Consider the following 25,982-nt stretch of genomic DNA (forward strand, 5'->3'; position numbering starts at 1 on the left):
GAAAAGATGATACGGCGATAGCCCCAACGTTTATGATCGTCCGATCTTACTCTTAACCTTTTTCTTTCCTCTTTCTCTCTCTCTCTCTCTTTTCCTTTTTTTGTCTCCTTGAAATTTCTGGTCATAAAAATCGGAATCGATCGTCCTAGGGGCAAAGAAATAACGATTTTTATTTCTCTTGGAAAAAAGTTAAACAAATACAAAAACACAATCGGATTTAATAAAATAAAATAAAATAAAATAAAATAAAATAAAATAAAATAAAATAAAAAAAAGTTATCTTAAAATAATACAAGAGTTTGTCACGTTGAAGAACAAAATGATTGGAAAATAAAATGAAAAAGATCTTTTCAACAAAAATTTTACGGGCATGTAGATGTACATACGTAAAAAAAAATCTATATATACCTATATATACATATATATTGCATATGTATCAGGAACACATAGGTAACATTTTTCTCCGCTTTTGACGAGCCCTACACCCAACCCTTAACCGTAAAGTGGAATGTTAATTTGCCATGAGCGCGTCGTTCTACATGTGAACGTCGAAACTGTTTACGAATAACAGTTCGTCTACATTCGAGTGTAGTACGTATGAACGTTGGTTGAACGAACCCTTTTCACATTTACGAATATATCTTCTTGTTCGTAACTCTCAAACGTATTTTCATCGAAACATCATCGGAAATGAAAATTCATCGGATATTATTCTACCACGAAGTTCGTCGTAATATTACGATCTCAACGACTAACATAAGTTAAAAGGATACAATTAGGATCATTTCTTTCTTATTATTGTTTATAATCGAGTTGGATAATTGCTTTTTAAATTAAGCCTCCAAGAGAATTAACATATCCGAGTGTCTGTGAAAACGTAACCACCAGCGTTTTAACTCTGCCCACATACAATTTTCCTATCTTCTCTCTTTCTCTCTCTCTCTCTCTCTCTATTTTGTTCCCTCTTTTTCTTTTTTTAGATTTTCCCCATCCTTTCTTCTCTCTCTTTTTCTCCTACCCTCTTCCTTCCTTCCTTCCTTCCTTTTCCTCTTCAACTTCTCTCACAGCTCTCGCGAAGCAGGAAATTAGCAGCGTTTTAAAGCGAATCGTTTCTCTTTCTCTCTTTCTATCTCTGTTTCGTAGCTAAAGCATAAATCGGACGAACGCAAACTAGGGTTCGCGTGGACGCGACACAAATGCGAATTGGACGTCCAAAGTAATCACGCGACTCGCGCTAACAAGCTATCTCGTTAATACGCCACGGACAAGATCACATCTCTTCGCTACAGGAAAGAAACACAACCTCATCATCATTATCGTCATCATCATCATCCGAGTATCTACGATCTTGTTGAGTCCTATCTATGAAAAAGTTTGCGTACATAAATGTGCGTGGGTGGGTGGGTGCGTTTGCGCTTGTATACCGAGATAGAAAAAGAGAAAGATTGATTGTTTATAAAGAGAGAGAGAGAGAGAGAGAGAGAGAGAGAGAGAGTGAGAGAGAAAGAGGGGGAGGAGGAAAGAGAGTATACGTGATATCGATTTACCACGCTCGAGGTCGTGGTCTTTTCTCTCTTTTTGCGACTTTTTCAACATGCGTCTCGTTAAAGAATGTCTTGATATCATTTGTCTCTTGCACGATGAATATTACAAAAGAAACAACCTTATATTCTTTCTCCTTCTCTTTTCTTTATCTCCCCCTTTTCATTTTTTTTTTTTTTATTTCTTTCCATATTTTTCTCCTTTCATTTCTCATTCCTTAGAAAATATTGATCTTTATGTTTTCCCGTTACTTTCTAATTTATAACAGTGGGTGGTAATGAAAAATTAAAATTTTCATCCAATTTTTTTCCTTTCTTCTTTTTTTTTTTTATTGAAGTTTGATCAAATACGTGTCGGCATACCAACAGAACTAACGAACTTTTCTCCGCGACTCAAGTTGAAATCTTAAGATCGTAGGATTCGTGAGAGAAAAATATAAAAAAAAAGAGAGAAAAAGACTGAGAGAGAGAGAAATTTAACCAGGAACTTATTAGAATTTATTTTCCCAGAGATGGATTCGAGTAGACTAACGAACTTTCGCAACAACAAAATTATTTTTCACGATGATTTCTATCTTTGCGGTGACCAGTAGTTGGCCTTAATTAAAGTTAAATTTATCTTCGTATCAGCAATGAAAGACATTTCTATGCCTCACCACTTTCTTTCTCCACCATCACACCAGTTCAATACGAGTTTCTTTACTTTGAGTTAACTGCGGATTATGAATTAAATGAGTTTGAAAACGAATATGCAAGGAACATTAGAAGCATACCTTTTTTTCTTTTCTATCTTCAACCGTTACTGAAAATACAAATTTAGAAGAAAGTTGAAAGGATATTTACTTTCTATTTGTGTCAAAGGTTCACTCGTTTCTATGCAAATTCTGTATGAAAGAAAGAAAGAGAGAAAAAGAAGTAGAGAGTTCACAGTATAACGAATACATAAAAAATAATAAAGGAAAAAAATGGAGAGTAGAAGATAGATAGAGAGAGAGATAGATAGATAGAGAGAGAGAGAGAGAGAGAGAGAGAGAGAGAGAGAGAGAAGAAAAGAGTTTAAAACGAAAACGTATAAAACGATCCAATATAAACGTGTTATTAAATTCCTCGTAATGGTGAAAAAAATCAAGGGATCGTTTCGAATAAATAGAAGAAATTTCTCCCCTTTTACGTGCGAAAATGAATTGGTTAAATATCCTGAACACATACACGAACTCTACGTATGCACAAGGTGTAAAAGAAATACGCAACTAAATTTCCGTAACAGTTATCTTATGCGTATAAGAGAAAAAAAAATAGGTTATATCTACATGAGTTAATGAGAATACTTGATTTCTGAGTAATAAAACTTAGAATTATAATCTTTGTGTACTTTATGTATATTTGCTATAATTATGATATATTCTGTTGACATTTTCTTACATGAATTGTTCATAATGTCCACTTTCTACTTGCATACAGCTCTATGATCGTCGTCTCCTCGAGTTCCGAACACGTTTAATAATTCCTGGCATAATACGTATCTACTTATAGTTAGGAGTAAAGTAATCCATTAGCGGATGGTAAAGATATTCAGTACAGTACAAAATTCAACAAATATTATTACAAATACGAACATTGTGTTCATAGTTTGTTTAGTTTTTTGTTTCTCTTCCTTTATTTGAAACAAATAAAATGAAAATATTTAGAATGCATTTGTGAAATTGTATTTTTTTTTTTTTTTTACTTTATTTTTATTTCACCCAGTATATACGAGGTGTGTTTTGAAATTTCGTGAACGTGTTCTTTGATATGAGGTACAAATAAATGTTCTGTACGAACGTTTGGTCGAAAATATCTCTCTATCGAAATAATTGACGTTAATTAGTAGTATCAAACAATGATTTTATTTGAGTATTAATGGGCGTAACTTTTTGTGTTGCCGTTTAATGCATCTAATGTTACTTACACGGGAAGTTGAAAATATTATCCATCATATTTAGCATTGTTTATATAAGAACATTTATTTATACTTTAGATTATGGAATATGTTAAACGAAATATAACAGCATATTTTTGATTTACTCTGTATATTTGAATAAACCTATATTAAATTATTATATTTATTCCGCGTTCATCTTTGAGAGAGAGAGAGAGAGAGAGAGAGAGAGAGAAATCAGAGTTGTGCTTAAAAAAAATAGGTTTAATATTTTTCACTAATTAATAGTTCATTAACTTACTCTTTATGTAGTACGAGTTACGTTGGCTTATAATCAACGTCGCTTTTATATTCTACTGGTATTGCTAAGAAAAAGCTCGTCTAATATCACGTTTAATTGCAAATCCGAAACGTTGTTCTTCTCGGTCGATCAAACGAGCCAACTAAAACGAAATTAAACCTTTTCACTTTTCTGCTAATTCCTCTCGCGGTGTGTTCTTCTCTTTGTAGAATTTTTTTCTCCCATTTTTTTTTCTTTATTTTTCATTTCACTTCTTTTAAATCCATTTTGTTGATATATTCAAACCAAACGCGCATAAATGTATTTCGACTGAAATATTAACGTCAATTTACAATTTCATTCAGCGCACAAAACCGTTAGTTTGTTATAAACATAATAATTGCATACGAAAATTAAAACCGTAATTAACAAAACACACTCAACACACACACACATATAAATATATATAAAGAAAAAAAGAAAGAAGATAATAAAATATTTCAACGAATTTTCCAAATATAATACAATATTATTAAAATACTTTTAATAAATTTGTTGTCATTAAAAATATACAATTAACACAACATAGGAAAACACATACATATGTATATGCATCCATAAAAGTATTTAGAACTACAAAAAATTAACAATGGAACATCTGACGCTGGTTCCGTGTAAACACTCGATCACCCTAGCTTTTACCGTTTGCCATTCAACCCCATTCTCTTCTTTTTTTCTCTCTCTCTCTTTCTCTTTATCTGAAAAGCTCTATAAAGCGTCGGTGCAAATGGAAGAAGTAGTATATCTTTCCATTCTTTATCCTTGCAGTTAAACAAACAGTTGGCTAAATATTTTATTGGCAATTTTACGATCTCCTGAGGGTTGATTATTCAAGATTAACTAGCCCGAAGCCTAACATTTTTGATAAAGAGAGAAAAGAAGGAAGAATATAATCAGGCGTATGCGTGTAATCAAAACTAAATCTATTACACGTTACTATATATATATGTGTATTTGTGTATGTACACATTTCTATTAATCATCCTTATATTCTCTTTGTAACCTGCCATCTCCCGCGTTTCGTTTCACATTGGGAAAATCACGCGCGAGTAGTCTCGTCTTTCTAACGAAATTCCACGAAACTTTGCGTCACTTCGCAAACGGCTTATCTTTCTTCGTTCTACTCTCAACCCCATTCCTTCTACGATAGAATCGAATCAATGTGAGGTCTCAACCCTTTTCAAAGTTTCTCTTCACGCTTTTGTCCCGAATAGATTCTATTTAACACTTTCAGTAGTCGAATGTATACGGTAAGAATGAAGGATTAGAACAAAATCTATTTATACGTTTATATTAGGCGTAGAAATTAATTCGGTGTGTCCTTTGTAACAAAAATAAAACAATTTTAAAAATTAAAAATTCTATACAGTAACAGTCACAAGAGTATTCGTAACACTACTGTTAATTTAAAATAATATTATCTGGTAAAATAATATTTGAAAATTTTTATATACAGAAATATATTTTAGAATTATTCAAACTTTTAAATCAATAGAAATTTTCTTGCAAAATAGTACTTTATTATAAGAAAAATAACAATTTGATAAGCTTGTTAAGAAAATTTATCTTAAAAAATATATTCAGTCGGTGTATTTAATTGCTCTGAAAATATTATGTTAAATTTATGAATTGGGAATGAATTTAAGGGAAAATCTGAACAAAAAGTAAATATCAATAATTTAAAATTAACAATGGGAGCGTATATTAATACTCACTTTATACAGAGTGATTCTGTGAATGTGTAACAAACTTTTAGGAATGATACAGCAGGCTATTATTAATAACTTTCACGAAGGAACTCTCCTTTCCGGAAACGTTTCGTTTGTTAATTACAAAGAGTGATGAATCTATGTATGTGCTAACCAGTTTAAGTAACATTTTAGAATAATAAGCACACAAAATGTTTCTTGTTTTATTACATACGATAATGATTTATTATAGTTCTTTAAATTAAAGTTATGGTTAGAGAAAGTATTTTAGCAACACACATTACGTTTTATAATTATTGAAATCGTATTCGAGCACAAGTTCCTATATAAAAGTATTTTTTATAACGATCATCTCTCTCTATTATCCTTAAAAATTTACGACCACTATAAAATTATCCTATATTTACAACGAGTATTTTCACTTAATAATAAATTTACATTACATGCTTTCTCGAGAAATTATGAAATTATCTAATATGTATTATATAATTTTCTGTTTTATATAATCCTATAAGAAACGTATGTGTGTGAAATATATTTAAATATACCAAAATAAAATTGAACGTTAATTAAATTTTTCTTTATATTGTTTGCACATAAGATTTATAAACATATGACGATAATATCTTCTGTTCAATTTTTAATACAAAATTGTAGAACATTGAAAATATACTTAGAAAATATTTAAACTGAAATAGTATCTGATATAATATAAAATTATGAAAACTTACCGATAGTATTGAAGATCTTAGATCTGTAAAAGGGATTGTTGATTAATGTAAGTTGGGAAAATGGAAATCTTGATAATAAGATAATCGTTAGGTGGAATGTACACATCTTTTTACAATACTTGAACACTTTGAACGTCATTTTAACAAATAGAAAATAAATTCACGATGATTAAAAATCAAACAATCGTTGCAGTTGAGTGTTTAGTTTCAACTGTAGTCTTTCCTATTAATCTCGTCACCCTCTAAAATTTATTTGTTGTTTATTTTGCTTCGCTCGAATCTTTTTTATTTATAACTCCTTTCTCTTTCTCCCTATTTGTTTAATATAAAAGTGACATAACTAATTGCGAGACGTACATTTATTTTTGAGATATTTTGTGATTAGTTTTTATTTGTATACATACAATAACGTACAGAGAATAATTATAATATGTGCTTTAGTCTTGAAAATAAATTCGTTTATAGATATAATTAAAACATTTTTGAAGAATAGCTTATGATAAAAAAATGTATATATAAAATTGTTTGTGTCATAACCATCGGATCATATCTTTTTTTTTTGTTCAACTTAATTATAATCAAACGATAAATTTAACTCTTAACGATCTAGAAGTATTTGAAGTTTACTTACCACTGTCGGTTCCAACCGACAGCATTTTCCAGTACTTTGCTTGTTTTCTTGTTCTTATCCGACTTCTCGTATCGTTTTAATCTCGATCGATCACAACTCGATAAACGTGATTCGTTAACGGACAAGTTCTCTTCACAATACTTTTAAAGATAGAACTGGATAATCTCAGTTTTCATATAATTCCCATTTCTCTTTTGTTACATTACGATCTCGAGTAAATTTTATCCCAATTGTTTTACTTTCGTACTTGCAATCGATAGATTTCACCACGGAATAGAGACTAACAATGTGGTTCATTATAACTTTCTCGATTTGTTCATGGTCAAGAGGTCATTAATATGACATAGTCGATTCGTTAAATTTTTTCTTCACTCATTATCTCATCTTGCATTGTACTATTGTTGTATATTAGTTATCTTGTACATAATAAAACGACCACCTGTTATACGAATTGCTCACCGTCATATTATTTTCTTTTATGATACATACAAATTATTTTTATATCGTGTGTGATATTATTTTTGTTAAAATTTTGAATTCTTCAATACAATAGATATATCTTTTTTATTTGTTATTAATATATCAACAGCAAGATGACATTCCATTTTATAAACACAATAACAATGATAAAAATATTGGGAATTGGCAAGAAAGTAATTTCGGTTTTCTAGTGTGAAATAAAACTCTATTGTTTCTATACAAAAAAAATGAGCTTTAAATTAAATAACTAAATTTTATTAACTTTCTATACAAAAAATGAACTTTAAATTAAATAACATTAAAAAAAGAATAACGAAACAAACCTAACTCTATCTATTGGTGCAAGCCGAAATTACTTTCTTGCCAACCCAATAATAACATAATTTTTATCCTAACAATGTAATAGTCGAAAATCGACTTAAATAAAAATACAATTGGTGCATATAGGACGTTAAAGATTGTAAAAAAACAAAAAAAAGAAAATCACATAATAAACACATTTTAAATGAATTCCCATGGGAAAAACATTTTTCTCTGTCAAACAAAAATCACGAATCAAATATGCAAATAATATCGACTGTAAGAATAAAAAAAAAAAAAAGAGAAAGAAAGAGAAAATAGTAATATGAATAAATGCGAACTTTCGATGAATAATAACAAAATTTTCTTCTCCCTACTCACACACACACACATACACAAACACATATCGAGGAAAAAGATAGAAATGGAAGAAGAAGAAGTGGAATAAAAAGAAACGATAAAGAAATCTCGAAAGAAAAGATGAACGAGCGTTTATGTAAGCAACCAAGAGAGGAGGGAGGAGGAGAAGAATAGGAAGGGGGTAGAAAAGCTAGGAGATCGAGTGTAGCAGGTGCTTCGCGGTCCGATGGCACAGGTCATCGTCGGATTTCCATTATGGCGCGATGCTCGATTCACCGGTCTCGTTGAATAATGAACGAGGAGCCGGTAGACAAGGCTGGTAGCAGAGAACGAGAGAGAGGGAGAGAGAGAGAGAGAGAGAGAGAGAGAGAGAAAGAGAGAGAAGCGTCCCTCTGAAACCACCGGTAAAATCGATGCGGGACGAGTTCGCAACCTCCTCTTGGTTGTTCCCTATCTCTCTCTTTCTTTCTTTCATTCTCTCTCTATCTCACTCTTTTTCATTCTTCTATCGAGAACGAGAAAGCAGAGTCTACCTTTGCGATGAGACATACCAGAAATATGAAAAAAAAAAGAAAGAAAGAGTGGGTGAGAAAAAGGGGAGGTAGGTGGGGGTGCAGGTTTGGTGGAGAAAGACGACCTCGTGACCCGAACGCATGACCTCGTCATTTATAATTTTGGCTATATCCGAATCTTTAATATCCGGTGGTTGAGGGCAATGACAGAAGACAGGTGGGTGGATGAATAAAGAGGGTGTGAGTAAAAGAGGGATGGGAGGATAGAAGACACAAGGGGGTATTCGTTCTTTGTGGGTTCAAGAGCCGCGTCGGCAAATGCTATGAAAACTACGCGAGTTCTTACGCACCGGGCCCTTCATTGATCGTTTCGTGTAAGTGTAATACAGATAAAGGTGAAGTTAAAATGAGAAAAAGATAAAGAGAGTAAGAGAGAGATAAAGAAAAAGACAGATTTAACCAGCGATTATAGCGAAGCGACTTCTTTTAACTTTTGCAATTTATACTTTCGAGTTTTGGATTGACAAGCATGAATTTTTAAGAGAGTATACACGAAGTTTGTTTTTTCTTTCCTCTATCTTTCTTTCTTCCTTTCTTTCTTTCTTTCTTTCTTTCTTTCTTTAGCTTTTTAATACTCGTATGTATCTTCTACGAGTACCAAGAGTATTTTTTTTCTTCTTTACCATCGTCTTCTATGTAGTCCTCGTTCAAATGTCCTCGATAAAGGTACAAAAATCGTCGATTTGGGATATCACCGAAGGCAGGGTTCTTCTCTCATTACGTACTTTTCCTCTTAACAAAGGTAAATTAATTTTGAAATCTTAATTGAAGCCAATCTTCCAGCTCCGATATTAAGGATATGATATACTTTCAAAGAGAGAGAAAGAGAGAGAGAGAGAGAGAGAGAAATGGAGATAAAATTTGTGTACTTAAATTATTTGATTGGCTTTATTATAAGAAAAACGATACTTTTAAAAATAAACAAAAAAAAACAAGTGTTTTATTATTATATTTTATAAATTGAAATTGAAAGATAATAACGTCTATGTTCAACCAAAATTCATTAACTAAAATTAATGTCAATTAGAGTTATAGTTCGTCAAACAAATATTTAATGGGAAAAATCAAGTTTGGGAAATGTATGCTTTTTATTAATATTTTCATACGTAATCATTGATGCCTTTTAATAATAATAAATTGGATTATTTATGAAATTTTAAAGCAATGTTAGTTAAATAAATTATTTCGGATCCAAAAGTATAGTTTGTGATTTTTGATTGAACGTACATGTTCAAATGTTCAGATCTGTAGTTTACTGTGTTGCTTAATTTGGAAGGTTTATGTATTATGATAATCGGAAACTTATTTTTCAAAAGTTTCCTTTTTAATAATTGCTTTAGTATAAAGATAGGTATATAGAAACAATGTATAATTTCTCAAAGCTTTTAACAATATTAATGATCTTAATCGCGCGATGCAACCACTAAACCTCTTGTCTCTTTACTTGCTACTTTAATTTTTTTTTGTTCACAATTTATAATCCCACCTGTAATGTGAATCTGATGATGCTACGTCGAGTCTGACTCGACATCCATCAAGTATAAAAAATAATCTCGATCGAATCTGTTATTCGAAAAAACAAATAAATAAATTTAACTGGTGGATTAAAAGTGTTAAAAAGAAAAATGAAAACGTAGCAACGAAAAAAATATGAAAATAAAAGTCTAAATAAACGTCGTGAAAAAGTTTAACGATCGATCTTTTTATATTTGAAAAAAAGAAGAAAAAAGAGAAAAATGTGTGTAGAAGAGGATATTTATGTATTAAGAACACGTCAATTGACGCGTAACTAATGAGTTTTCGAAAATAAGGGGTATGAGAGAAAAAAAGATGTTTACAGAAATAGAAAAATATGCGAGATATCTTTTGAAAGTTTCTTGACAGTCAGGCTTAAACGTAAACACGTTGGCCCGTTCGTCTTCTAAGGGAATGTGGGAGAAGGGGGATTAAAGGGGGCTTCGGGGATGAGGGTGCCAAACGTGCGCGAACCTCACGTCACGTACATCTGCGCGTAAATTGAACTGCAGCCCGAATGTCTGCATGTGCGAGCGATAAAATACTTTTCCTATTCCCTTTTCCTGTCCTCTCATAGCATAGCCGCCCCCTTCTCACCCATCGTACCGTATTCCCTCCTCCCGTTCCATTCCACCTCTCCGTTTTTTCTATCATCCCACTTTCCGCTGACGAGGAGGAGATCACCCCAGGTGTGTCGTTTCAATTAACGATTCATCGAAATAAATCTTATCTTTAAACGTTAACGATCGTCGTCTAACTTTAATTACGAGAACTGCCGAGCGTTTATTAATTGGCGTTTATTTTCAGTTTTACCGAAGTTATATATAAAAGCCCTTCATATGCCAAACTAACTTCCTTCCTTCTTACCTTACGAGACTTAACGTCTAAAACATGGCGATGGTAATGAATCTTATGTTAGATCCGAGATTACATTCTTCCATGTAATGCTACCTTAATGCTCCAATTCTTTTTATTTTCTTTTCATTTTTTTTTATTCGTCTATTTTTGAACATCGATCCAGCTAAGAATTATCTCTCGTTAAAATTATTGCAAAGTTATAACGACCGAAACTTTAGATCGATAAATGATTATCTAACTTCTTGAAAGTACTTTGTGTTGAACGAATGCAACTATGTTTAAGTATCTGTGTGTACATGTATGTATAAAGAAGAAACGATAATTTAGAAAATACGTGAATATATATATTACACACACACACACACGCGCGCGCGCGTATGTATGTATGTATGTATATATTAAAAGAACGAAGTCATCGATCAAGCTGTTCTTTCTGCGTAAGCTGTAATACATCACAGAATTTCCTGAAATAAATATACATATACATATTTCGTGTCGTATAAAAGTCGAGAAATCTCATGATTATTAAAATACGTGGCAGGGGCGCGTCCTGTTAGACGTAGAACCATTCACAGGAGAAATGATGGACGAGGATGTGTCGAAGGGTGCGAGAGTCGAATGTTTGCATTTTTTTCTCCTTGTTTTTTATTTTTTTTATTTTTTTTTTTATCATTTATGCACGGCCGCACACAAAAATAGCAAGAGTCGATCGAACTCAGACGATGTTGGGCTAGTCGTTATTAACGTCAAGGTACGAATTTTATTAATTCGTAACGATTCAGTTTGATATATGTTGTACTGCATGTATGTACCTACCTGATTTTGTTATTCGATGATTAAAAAATATATCGATCGCTGTAAGAAATTAAAAAAAAAAAAAAAGAAAAATATATTCTTCTTTAAATTTCTCATAAGACGAATGTTCGTTTTTCTCTGTAAAAAGAAAATTCAGTTAGGAGTAGTAGAACCATTTTTCAAAAAGTTTTTCTAAGTGTGTGTTTTTCTTTTTTTCGCTTTTATTATAAAATATAATAATATTTAACATTTACGTCACATCGAATATCTATAATAACACATATGTACATGTGAGATCGCATGCACGTATGTATGTATATATTTATATATTCATGTAATAATAATAATAATAATAATAATAATATGTACAATCGCCAACGACACGCGCATAATTTTTCGTCATTCCTTTGATGAAAAAAAAAGAAACAAAGAAAAAAAACGCAACAAGCATTTAAGAGATCTTAATTTTACTATTACAATTAATAAAACGATTATATCGTTTAATAAAGACCGCTTCTTTTCGGATTATAAAGTTCATTATGATATTTTGAAAGATTCAACATACGTACGTACGTAATATAGATACATATTTATCTTTAACTTCGATAAAACCATCCATTAATTTAATAATCTCTTATCGTACTCGCACGTTGGTAAAACTTTTACCAAAATTTTTTTTTTTTTACAATATTTCTCTGGAATATTCTTTTTTATTGAGAGAGGATGAGTCTCTCATACGGTTTTAAACGGTCAGAAAAAGAGGAATACTTAATGCTCTTGTTATATTAATGTGCAGACAAAGTACATGCTCTCTTTTCTCTCTCACACTTTTTTTCTTCCTCTTTTTCTTTTTCTATTACATACATTATTTCATCCCCACGTTTACGCAACGTTCATATACATCTGTCTCCTCTTTTTAACAATTGTCCGTTCCACGTCACGAAACGTTTTATTCTTTCTTTTCAACTACGGATATCCACTTTGCAAAGGGATAATGAAGAATAATTAGATTTCGAGCAATGCTTCGAAGCCGATGCTCCCATTTAGATTACGGATTATCAAGGACGATATGCTCAATAATCAAAACGCGATAGGGCTGATAAAATCGTCTGGTATTCGAATCGATGCGCAAAACAAATATAGAAGGGTCGATGAACGATCTTGCGAGCGTGAAATCGTTTCATTACAGCAGACCGAGTGCATTTTTTTCATTTCTATAGGTATATATATATATATATATATATACCAGGCATATATACATATAAGTGGGTGTGTGTATGTATATGTATATGTACGCTTACTATATACAAACAAAATTGCATTCATTTAACAATCTCAAAATTTTCTCGCTTTCTATATATATATATATATATATATATATATTTGAGCATGAACAGATATTAAAAAGTTTTCAAATTAAATTTATGACATGAAAAAAAAATAAGTAAATAAGTTAAAACTTATTTAGAAAAATATATTGATACGCGCGCGCGCGTTTGATGATTTTGCATTTATTAAATTCCATTGTTTTTCGTATTGTCCGAAAAAGGTATGAAATATAAAACGTTCGCTTAATTCGTGCACGTATCATATATATAGTAGAGAAGATTTGTAGAGCGTATATTAACAAATTTGACTTAGTTACGAAAACTTTGTAGTTAATGAAATATTACTTGACGATGATATACCTCTTCTCTTTGTAATGCAAAACGTTATGGGAACGTCGATGGTCGATTCGGTGTGTGCTGTGTAAGGTCGTTAGAACCATAAGCTCATTCATGCGAAATAGCGAAATGAAGAGAGCTTACACAATAGCAGAAATTGCTTTACGAATTTCCAACTTGCACCGCGCGAAGAATTAAGTAAACTCGATACAAAATGTTATTACGACACATCCTGACGATATTGTGTATTTGTATATGCATACATACGTGCATACGTGCATACGTGCATACGTATGTACGTACGTACGTACGCGTAGTATACAAACCGTGAAATAACAATCGTGGTCAACTTGAAAAGTTATGTCTATCCATTAGAAAAAGTAAAATTTATAAAAATGGGAGAATTATGGTTTAAACAAAATTCGAGATATAATTTTTTCTGTCTAACAAAACATAAATAAGTGGTTGAAAAAGAAAAGGAAAAATTACTATCTTAAATTTAAAAAACATTTCTCTTCTATCCCTTTCTTTTTTAGCCACAAAAATACACGAAACAATATAATGATTTTTTAGGATAATAAATAAAAGTAATAAATAATTGCCTACTCCTATTATCGAGGAAATATACGACGTTGTACAATTTAAATTTTAATTTCGACATTGCTTTTGTTCTTTTTACAAGAAAAATCACCTCTTTACAAGTTTAACTACGATTTTAGCAAGTGCTGACAAAGTTCAACCTCAATTTTTATTCATATCGAGCTATTATCCTCGATGTTCTTTCAATCGCTCTTTTTTATTCTTCTTCTTTTGTCTCTACTCCTTCTTCTTCTTCTTCTTTTTTCTTTTTTCTTTGTAATACAGATTAGCCTTGAAAAGGATTCACACGCGTATCCTTTATTCTGATCCTTAAAGAAACTATCTCTTCGTGATAATCCCTAAGTTGGCGAATCCATAATGAACGAGAGAGAGTCTTTAGGATTTTTGAGCAATTGATCGATCGGACTAAACAAACACGAGCATACACACACGAACACATACACCACACATACATGCACACACGTAGATAGAAAATAATAGAAGGAGAAGGAAAATAACTCGCTCGTTGAGCAGCTTCGGCGTTTTTACTCGTCGGTATTGTAATTCGTTAAACCTTCTCTTCCTCACCCCTTCTTCTTTTCCTTTTCCACTCCAACAAATCTCCCCTCCTTCTTCTTCCCGCCGCCCCACTCTCCCACTTTTTCACCTTCTTAGAAGATAAATGTGTTTCTCTCTTTCCTGACCAATGAATTCAATTCATTAAACTTTCAAGGAAGAAAAACTCTTTAGTATATTCTTTACGCTCAACAAACTAACGTTTATTCTCTTTTTTTTTCCTTCCCTCACCCCCACACCCCCATACACCCCATTTCCCTCTCTCTCTCTCTCTCACTCTCTCTATTTCTATTCTATTGCCACTCTATTTTGCTTTCCTTTTTCATCACCCCACACAACAAACGTGATGAACGATCTCCCTCACGTGCTTACTTCAGCATTTTACATTTTTTCGCTGCACACTCGAAATTAGATTTACCATCAGAATTATCGACGATTTCGCTCGTTAACGACTTAATGGCTACGCCATAACGGACGTAAGTGAAATAATAACGAACGCCGGAGGGTTGTGAAACAACGGATTGAGTATGAGGGGGTGGTGGTAGTGGTGGTGGTGAAAATTATTGACGACGCGACTTCATTCGGTTAATATGTTCTTTTTGTTTTCTTTCTTTTGTTTTTTCTTTCTTTCTCTTTCTCTCTCTCTATCTCTCTCTCTCCCTTTCTATTTTCCTTTTTTCTTTTCTTTTTCTTTTCTTTTTTATTACGATCGATCCTCATTCTCGAAGACTACACTATTTCCTTTATCTATCTTTTCCGTAGTCTATACTTCGAATTATTTTTATTATGCGATAGGTGTATGAACTATAGACGACTAACCTTTTTTTCCAACGACGACGACGTTCAACTTTTTTGAAATACATATTTTGTAAATTACAAAGAGGATGAAACGAAAGAGGAAAAAAAAAGAGAGAGAGAGAGTAATCAAATCGATCGGTTGTACAAGTATTTCTATACGTGACCATACTCAATTATTATTAGTTATCGACGTGTATCCTGGAATACGAATAATAAGCCTTAATTAGTGATAAATCTTAAACGTCTAAATACAAGAGCACCTAGTGAACTTTGCGGTTTTATCGAGCGACCATAGGGGAAATAAAGAGAAAGAGAGAGAGAGAGAGAATGAGAAAGATTGGAGAAAGGGATAACTGAGAGGGACGAAGAGAAACGGGAGAGTATAGTATTACCGTCGTCGTATCTGGCCACGACTTCGGATACCCTAATTAATCACCGCGTCTGCGGTCATGCCTGTCGGCAAAATCCTATTGTAGAGAGCATTGTCGTGCATTCGCAGTGTAGATTCGACGCTTCGGTGAACGAGCATTTCAATGCTCGAATGGAAACTACGCTTCAATGCTATCCATTGTATGTTGAATTCAGAAATCGCACTTGGATATGGTGTTGAGAGGGTGGAAAGAGGTAAAAGGGTAGTCGGGAGGAGGGAATGGGTGGGGACGGCGAGCGAAAGAGGAAAAGCGAGTGGGTTCGAAGATCGATGTAAGGTGAAAGGTGTGGTAACGAAAGCATCGAGAAATACGGAAAATTCCAATGGTTGATATAGTCCGATCGAGAGAGAATGTATGATGTACGATGTAGATATCTACATATGCATATTACATATATATATATATATGTATGTATGTGTTCATATATTCACATACATATATGTATATATCGATACTTATATAAAATTATGGGAACATAGATAGAATGTTCTTTAAAGTTCATAAAAGATCTTATCTTTTTCTTTCTTTCTCTATCTCTATCTATTTCTCTTTCTCTTTTTCTATCCCTTCAACGTCGTGCCCTCGACGTTATTAAGAAAATCCATTAAAGAGAAGAGACACACTCGAAATACTGCCGGGTATATTCCTTTTCAAAGTTAAATCAAAGACGAGTTCTTGTAGGAGCTTAAGGCAAGATAGCAAGGTAAATTAACAGATCTTCTAGAGATTTCTACTAGCAGCTGTGGTCAGAAAATGCTTACTTATATATTATTATAACTATTATTTAATATGTGTTCGCTTAATTTCATTGAAACGTATATTATTGTTAATTAACACGTTAGAAGAAGAAAAAAACATTGCTTTATACGTATTTACATATAGAATATGGAACAAGACGGCTTTTGATGTTTTAACATCGGTCAATTTACGGATAAGTATGTATATTATGTATATATTTATACACATGTATGTATGTACAAATAAGTACATACATATTTTTAAACGTGATAAAAATTTCCATTAAGCCGTTATTGATTATTTTTACGCGTCAAATGTGCGTTTTTTTTTTATATCAGTGAAAATCGTTTTTGAAGAAACGTATTGTGTCATATAAATAGTCTATGAGAGAAAAAAAGAGAAAAAGAGAGAGAGAGAAAGAGAACAATCATTTTGGTAAAAAAGAAATTCTAAGTATATGACGACAATGGCAAGCGAGAATGTAATAAAAAGAATTGATATAGAAGATGAAGGTATGCATTCTTGTAAGAAAAATATGAAATACGTTTCCCTCGAGAAGTATTCCTTCCTCTCTTTCTCTCTCTTTCTCTCTCTCTGTTTAATTCATATCTATCCATATATTTTGTTCTCTTGATCTTTTTAGTTTCTCCAATTTTGAACATTAGATTTATGAGACCCGTCAATATTACAGGCTTAAATTTCACGTGTAAAATGAACAAAATTATGACTATTATTTTCCAACAATTTTTGCTTATTCTTATTGATTGAATGATACAAATATATACTTAAAAACATTTCACTTTCACTTTTCTAATTTTCAAATTTTGCATAATACATTATACCACATTTGTAATTTTCCTTTATTCGTAAAATATGTATACAAAAATTCCTATAAACCTAAAAGTAACAATCCAGCTAATATACTCTTTGAGTTAATACTTCAAACAACGTAAAGGTAGATTTAAAAAAGGTACAGGAATGCTTTGGTATTCTTTTGAAATCTTTGCAACAGGTAGCAATCGTCGATCGTCGATAATGATCGAGAAATCCTCGTCGTCTTTTTCATGTTCCTTTCTTGTTCTTTCAATATTCGTGACATAAGAATTTCTATAGAAAAGTTTGTCCGACCAAAAGAAATATCGAAAAGAGAAAAAGAGATAGAAAGAGAAAGAGAATCTGAACGTAAACGAGGAATAGCACCAACGAGTGTGCCAAGTTTTTCGTATATTTTCAAGAACTTAAAGATCTATTTTGCCCCCACTCCTCGTGACTTAGCATTGACATCAGTAAGCATACTAGAATCACCATTGGCATCACTTGAACAACTTCTACTACTTTTCTTTCCCCTCATCTTCTTCCTGCTCCTCATCTTTCTCCTTTATTCTTTTCTTTCTTTCCCTGACTTTCATCGGGGGGGGGGGGGGGGGGGGTAACATTTACTAAACTCTTTCGTGCTTCTTCTTCTTCTTCTTCTTCTCTTTTTTCTTTTTCTTAGAACGACTTTTCCGCGCGAAGGAATCCGTCCGGATCGCCGACAGTAATAATAAAATAGGCCATTCAAGTCGAAATATCCCATGAAAGGCATCCATTGTTGAGTTTATGTTCTTCTCCAACCTCTCTCTCTCTCTCTCTCTCGTTTTCATTCATGTCGTCGAAAGAAAATGGGGAAAGTAAACTCGAGCGTTTTGTACGACAAGAGTAAGAAAGATATAGAGGGAGAAGAAAAATTAAAGGATCATCTAGCTTCGACTATCCGTTCTTCGAAATACTTTGGACCGTTGAAAGATCGATCATTCGTTTGGAAACTACTTGCTCCATGTCTTTGTAGAAGTTCAACGAGAGTTTTAGCCCTCCTTCTTCCTTCTTCTAGTTCGTTCTCTACTTCCGTCCCTTTCCAATCCTCTTTCTCTCTCAATCTATCTCTACCTTTCTCTTTCTTTACTCTACTTGTCCCCTATCACCTCTGTTTTAGACCTAGATTATCGGATACTTCCGACGACTATTCCGACTAGCTTTACCGCGTTATGAACTTGACAGCAATTTTCCTACAATCCCCCCCCCCCGCGAGAAGTAAGTTCGATCGCATAATCAACTACATACCGGATATATTTCATCGTGCTTTCTCTCGTTCTCTTTCATTCTTGTCTGTGAAGTCTCTTCGAACTCCATGAAACACGATTTATCTTTCTCGAATTGGAAGCTGTTTGTTCTGCTATTGTTTTCCTAATGAGATTCGGTTGAAACGTAATACGTCGAATTAACGCTAGAGTACTCTAAGACGATGACAATGATAAATTAAAAAGGTACTTTCTAATGAAATCACAACAATCGAATGTTATGAGATAATTATGTAAATGACGACGATGAGACAATGACAGAATCAAAAAATTTACCTTTCGTAATGTAAGGTTCTAATGAGATAATTGTACACGTTTAAAGTTGAAAACAAATTTTACGGAGAACAATTGAGAAGATTTCTTGTTAAAACTTGGTTAAAAGGAAGAAAAGTAAGGGAAAAAAAAAAATAAATAAAAAAAATTCGGACGAAAAACGGAAACGTTTTCAACTTAACCACCGCATTTTACTTGGCACCATTTCTTCGTGGTTAACAACATTACGTGCCTTACATATACACACAGAGAGACACGCATGCACACACGGGGCTACACACACACTTTTTCCTTCTTTTATTTCTTGACCACTTTCGACTCTTTTGTACTACGAAAAGATAACATACAAGAGAACTGTCTCTTGTAAAGAAAATTCTAGGAAAACAGGAAAAGTCGCTTTTATACGTAAGATCAAGTAGGACAATCGCCTTATGGAAACATTGTGTGCGTCTTACTAGAAAACCGATAGGTCGATTAGTCGCTCGTGTCTTCTTCGTCGTACTAGTAAAATTCAAAGAGCAAGGGATACTTTTCTCTTTTTTCTTTTTCGAGCCCTTACGTTTCACTTTATTTCTTTACTAACCAAAGAGATTCGATGATTTTTATCTCTCTCTCTCTCTCTCTTTTTCTTTCTTTCTTTTTAAGTTTGCCTTTCCACGACACGTTGTGTTGCTACAACGATGTAGAAGCAGCAACACGTCGAGTGCTTTTGGTAAGGAAGTAGGAAGTCGATAAAAGGCAAAATGGGATCGGGTCGATTGCGTAAGGACAAAGTAAGACTTACAAGTTTGTGTGTTCCGAGTATCATATATGTAACGTGTGTATCTCTTTCTTCTGCGTTGTGTTTGCATGTGAGAAAAATATAAAAGATAAAGTCAACATGATTTAACAAGAAATAAGATTCTTTCTCGACTAAAGAACAGAAAAAGAAGTAAGAGAGAAAGATCCATTTTGATAGAAATTCTTTTTCGTACGATCCTCAGAATCGATTGATTGATTGATCGATTCATTTGGTCGAAAGTAAAGTCCCTGAGAAAGGTTCATTGAGAAGTTACTGTTTTACCGCGAATTCTCTCTCTCTCTCTCTCTCTCTCTCTCTCATTCATGCTGTTGTAATACAACTCTATTTATCGAAATCTCATTTATCGGAGTGGATTTTCATTGCGGAGTACCGCTAAAACCGTATCGAGACTCTCATTACGCGGTTAGATTCTATCCAACAAATCTGGTTATACGTACACGCCTGAAAACAAGTATTTAACTTCGGTCGAACAACTTTTCCATTTAAACAGCCAATCGTTTCAACAATCTTCATTTCTATATATATATATATAGAAATATATATTACGTTTCATTTTCGATTAAATACAATTCTTCGTGATCATTTTCAAATTATCGGAAAAATATCGTATCTAACTTACCGCAGAACGGTAGAACACGGTAGCTACTACCTTACGCGTCGAATTATACTCATTTTCTTCGAGTCACGTTTTCTTCTTTCCTTTTCTTTTTTTTTCTCTCTTTTTTAACTTTACTTCTTTCTTTCCATCGTCTCAATACGATCGTTCTACTCGTTTCTTTTTATCAAAAGAGAGAAAAAGCGACGAGAAAAAAAAAGAAAAAAAATCTCTACCGTTTTCTTCTCGCTTTTATAACAAGTGAAATTCACTAAAATGAATCAGACCATTGTCGTAAGAGTATAGTAAGGAGTAAGATTCTCAACTGGTGCGTATAAGTGAAATATTTTTCACAACTTTATTATACTTATTTTCCAAACTTACTACACATTCTATTTTTCTCTTACTTTATCTATTACGTTTAAATAAATGTATGAAATGATACCGATCATATATCCTACAATTTTTCATAACAGAAAACAACGAAAAGGGAAGAACTGAATTTAACATTTGGAATGCGGACAACGTATTTTCACGTTTTTCGCAGTCTGTCACTAGAGCCCGGATCACGTAAAAATACGTATTTAATAGATTTTTAGTGGATGGCGGCTAATGTATAATTACAACACAGTGAAATGGACAAAAAACTTAGGTATATATATATATGATAAATTGTGCATTTTTCAATGCACATGTAGTATATAATTCGACAAAAACATAAAAAATAAGATACAAGAAATTTTTGACCAAACTCTTCCTTGATTCACGAAAAAACGTGCGTTGCACGCGTAACTTAATGGCGAAGTATACCCGCGTGCCAAGTGTTAATTATATTTCTAAAGTAAAGAATTGTATTTTTCAAATGTTAGACGTTCGTTTAAAAAAAAAAAAAAAAACATGTAGATTACTAATATCATGTCTTGATTCAACGATTCCGAATTCTCTTACGTGATTTATCTTTTTTTTCTTTTATTTAAAAAAAATGAAGTGTAATTATAAAATTCTTAAGGAAAAAATGAGTATCGTTATATGTAATTGCCATGACGTTTCATTTTTTTGTTTTTTTTTTTTCTCACATTGTCATCGTTTTCGTTATCATTATCAACATCAAATTTTAAAACACAAAAAAAAAAGAACATTAAATTCGATGTCGATAAAATAAAGTCTACAAAAGCTTTCGTAAAGGTAGTAACTGTCTTTTTATTTGAAAATTTCTATTTTTTTTTCTTTTCTGTTCTTTTTTTTTTTTTTTTTTGATATTCTATAAATCTTTTTTTCGACAATTTTGTTGTCCCACTTCTGTCAGTGAAATATTTCGACCGGTTGATCCTAACGAAACAAAAACACACATGCCTGCACACAATTATAGAAGGAAAACGTAATAAAAAACCCTTGGATTTTACCACAGATTTTCGTTTTCACCGAAAAAAAAAAGTTTGGTGAATCGTATTGTTGAATTCGTAGTGAGAGAAGAGGAGGGGGGAGGAGGAAAAAAAGAGAGGGAGAGTGAGAGAGAAAAATACAAAAAGAGAGATGGAGAGAATGAGTGGAATACGCATAGCACGTATTACACGCACGAATGTCGTGTTGCAATCAAATCAAGAATTGGTAAAAATCAGTAAGAGAAAATCTGCATTATTACGTAAAAACCCCTAATAGAATTAACGAAAAGGAAGGTTAAACTTATCATTTGAATTGAAAACGATCTTTTATTCTTTTTCTTATTTCATTCGTCGAACGATAATGCCTTTGTTTTTGTCGAACGTTTTCATTGATCTAATATTTTATCCGTAAATAACAACGACGATATCCAACTTTATATCTCATTGGAGGATGACAAAAATATGTGTGATGAAGATATTTATATGAATAAAAAAAAAAAAAGAAAAAATGATATAAAAAGTAATAAAAAAATTTCTAAACTTATCGTCATCGAGTTAGTGCTTTGAAAATGATAAGGGTGAAAATTTATTGTATGTATATGCATGCGAGCATAACCGTACACGGATAATGTATTATAACTATATATAAATGTATTTACATGTGTATATATATATATATATATATATATATATATATATATATATATATATATATATATATATATAGAAATATACAAGTAGAGAGAGAAGTTAAAGCTTATGTATGTACGAGCTTTAAATCCATACACGGGGGTAAACGTACTTACGAAGTATTTGTTTACGACCTAAAACCCCTGGGAGACAAGTGTCCACGCGAAAAGGGTTGTGGAATCCAGCAACGGCAACGCAGCTTTGCCGGAGATAAGCGTGCCACGTTGTAAATTCCATCACTATATCGCTAAATACCTACATTAGTATACGTATATATATATATGTTATATACGTATTTATATACGCGACTGCGTAAACTATGAGGCATCCGAATTTAACGCTTCCATTTGTACGTCATTTTCTCTCTCGTCGTGTTTCTTCTTACTATCCTTTTCTCTCTTTCTCTTATTACTCTTTCTCATAGGAAAAGACGGAAATTTACCTGCGGCCAGCTTTTAAAAGCAACCTCGGAAAAACAGATAGATGAATGAATAGAAGAAAAAGAAGAAAGAGTTCTTTCTTGCTCTCACTCGTTTTCGTTTTCTCTTTCTTTTTCTTTATCTTTTTCTCGAGAGTAGTTTATAAAGGAATTCAAATCTTCACAAAACGAAAGGATTTGAATGAGTTCGAAGACCGCGAGCTAAAGTTGAAAAAGGATGCCAACGTGATATAAGATAAGAGCCAAAATTCCTTCACCAATGGGTGGTATATCTATATTATACTTACACAAGAGTCAAAGGCGGTTTTGCATGAATCGATCTAAGAGAAAAGAATTCATTTTTCGTTCATTTTGCCTTAGGTAATTTCTCAATGAAAATATTTAAAAAAAAAAAAAAAATTGAAGAAAACCTCTTTGAGAAACGAAAGAAAAGAAAAAGAAAAAGAACTAAAATTAATTGGAATTTTTCCTTCGAGAAAATTAATCTTAAAAATCGATACAAGTATTGAAGAGAGAAGAGAAAATGATAGGAGAGAGAATTTTCGAGTAGGATGGCGATAATGAACCCACTATGTGACTGAAGTACGACTCTTGAAATCGCTTCTACTCGACGATTCTTTATAGATTCGTCTTTTATCTTTTTATTATTTTCTCTATCTACTAAGTCATACTCTTCCACGGCGAGCAAACAAACAAACAAACAAACAACAAACAAACACACACACGCATACATACAGAAACGCCCAAGTTAAGATACATACATACATACATACATACAAACTTGATTTGAAACTATTCTTATATAGAGAACAATCGATTTCGTATTCTCGCGAGTATATTCACGTGACGATATTCGAAAGAGCAACGAGAATTGAGAATCGATGCAATTTCTCGTAGGAATACGTATTTCCTAGTCACCTTACTCTGCTTCTTCGATGTAACATATAAGTAGATATACACACACACATACACACGTACATAAACGCATACATATAGAGACAAACGTCCTTGCTTCATCACGCATTGCTTGCACACCCATACCCACACTTACCCGCATACATACACACAAAGTATAGATATACGTACGTATATACGTACGTCATCAGGTTGACTACATCATCAGAGAGACGATCAACAGACGGTGGCGAAAGAGAGAGTGGTTGTCGTCGTCTTCGGCGAAGCGTAGGCGCGAATCGATTGTCAAATGCGCAGAGGATCCGTGTGGGAGTTTGACGGCTTGTGTCGGGCAGCGCAGAAACTCAGACCGAAGCACAGCATCAGCAAGATTACCGAGCCGATGAGGAGATGGCTGGACCAGGACAACGAGCATTTGCCTGAAACGCATAAACCGTTGGCACGTCATCGACTCCTAAACCTGTCGTGTCTCTTTGACCGATGAATTTCAGCTTTGATTTGGGACCCGTATCTCTTGGTCTCTACGTTCTAACACAACTTCATTCTCTAACTCTAGATGCATCTCTCTCTTTCTCTCTCTATTTCTGTTTGTCTCTTATGCATTACCGTTCTATCGTGTCCCATGTGTACTTGTCACAACAATACGGTTACCCTAAGGGACACTCTAAGTTCAAGATTTGAGCTTAATCGAGAGAAAGGGAGAGAGATAGACTAGATGAGTGAGTGAGTGAGAGATCCCAGGAGATAACGTCGAGCCAATTATTTCACTCGATGCATCATCCTCGGTAATTTAAACAAAACATTTGTCTACCGAATAAAAATTTTCTAAGCGCTTGTCGATTTCCCTAAAGAGTCATCCTAATTTCGATTAAATGAACACATTTATTGTAATAAATTAATGAAAGAAGTTGAACAAAGAATATGAGACTACAATAATAACAAAATTTGAAAAATATCTGTTAACATTTTCACCTCATTAAGATACTAAATACTCATGTATCAATATAATAATTACAGTTTTGATCAAACAAAAAATATTGTACAACTGCATCTTCATAGGTATAGAAAAAGATTTAAACAAAATCTTATCTTTGTAAACATCGTATTACAAAATTCTAAGATTCTACTTTTCTGATTGAACATTCTACGTAAAAATCAAGGATACTCTTTCAGACATTAGACGTATCAAAGCTAGGGTGCCACGAGGAAGCATCCTCAGACTAATTTTCTACACCCTCTACAGGACAAACATATTAGTAAAGGTAAACTACAAAATCCTAACATTTGCGAATGACACTGCAATGTTTACCACAGACAAAGATTCGCGACAAGCAACGAACGCGCTACAAGAATAAATTTACATTCTTGAAGAATGGTTATACGTGAGAAGTAAATCAAGGTAAACCTTATAACAAGTGTAAACATATTACATTTAAATTAAGGAAAAGTCAAATGCCTAAATTAAAATTACATATATAATACAGAAATTCCACAAGTAATGATACTCAAATATTTAAGACTACATCTAGATTCAAAACTAGCTATAATCAACGATACTTATTATCAACATATCCCGAGAAGACTCAAACACCCTGGAGACTTAGTAAAAAATTAAACTATGCAAAATTAATGTCAATAGTGACGCTATTATTTCAACGGTGACATTGTTCACGCGCTATCTTTTTACAAATATAATAATTTATCAAATGTCTATCTAACAAATTGTAAAGTGTTGTATGGGAGCAAAGTAAATTAAAAAAAAAAAAAGAAACATTTATTACAAATATGTATCTTGATTAAAAGACGTGTGTTCTCTTTTAGACGTTAACAAAAGTACGCGTAGTTGAACTTATCATTCTTATCGGTAAAACGGTAATACCAACCTACCACTGGCATTAGCAGTTTTTACGCTAGAATGGATAATATTGTAAAAACGTACTGCTTATTGTAGTACATAGAACGAATATCGGAAAATCTTTGTAAAAATGGAATAAAAAAGAAAGAAAGACAAAAAAGAGAAAATAATAGAGGAAATCGAAAAGTAGGAAATACTTCGCGTGCAAAACGTGTGAAGATAAAATCGTGCTCACGTATACTAACGTACATACGTCTACAAATACATACGTATGTAAGTACATAGCAGTTTTAAGTCTATTTCGTTAAGGAAAATGACTTTCCTTTTTCTTTCTCTCTCTCTCTCTCTCTCTCTCTTTTTCTCTCTCTCTCTCTCTCT

At 32.8% G+C, this 25,982-nt stretch overlaps 1 protein-coding gene across 3 annotated transcripts in view; it reads right to left on the reverse strand.

Annotated features, from left to right (window-relative positions):
- Positions 1–12,467: 12,467 nt before the first annotated feature.
- Positions 12,468–25,982, reverse strand: part of LOC107072845 (Tetraspan membrane protein in hair cell stereocilia) — a 39,466-nt gene continuing 25,951 nt past the window's right edge. For all 3 annotated transcript variants that reach the window (XM_089170940.1, XM_089170942.1, XM_089170941.1), the window contains one exon: positions 12,468–24,168. In XM_089170940.1, the coding sequence (XP_089027066.1) occupies positions 24,035–24,168 (134 nt within the window). In that variant the 3' untranslated portion in view covers positions 12,468–24,034. The remainder of the gene's footprint in view (positions 24,169–25,982) is intronic.

The sequence above is a fragment of the Polistes dominula genome, unplaced genomic scaffold (assembly GCF_049000335.1).
Source record: "Polistes dominula isolate Pdom_NZ unplaced genomic scaffold, Pdom_raw_medaka contig_31, whole genome shotgun sequence".
NCBI lineage: Eukaryota > Metazoa > Arthropoda > Insecta > Hymenoptera > Vespidae > Polistes > Polistes dominula.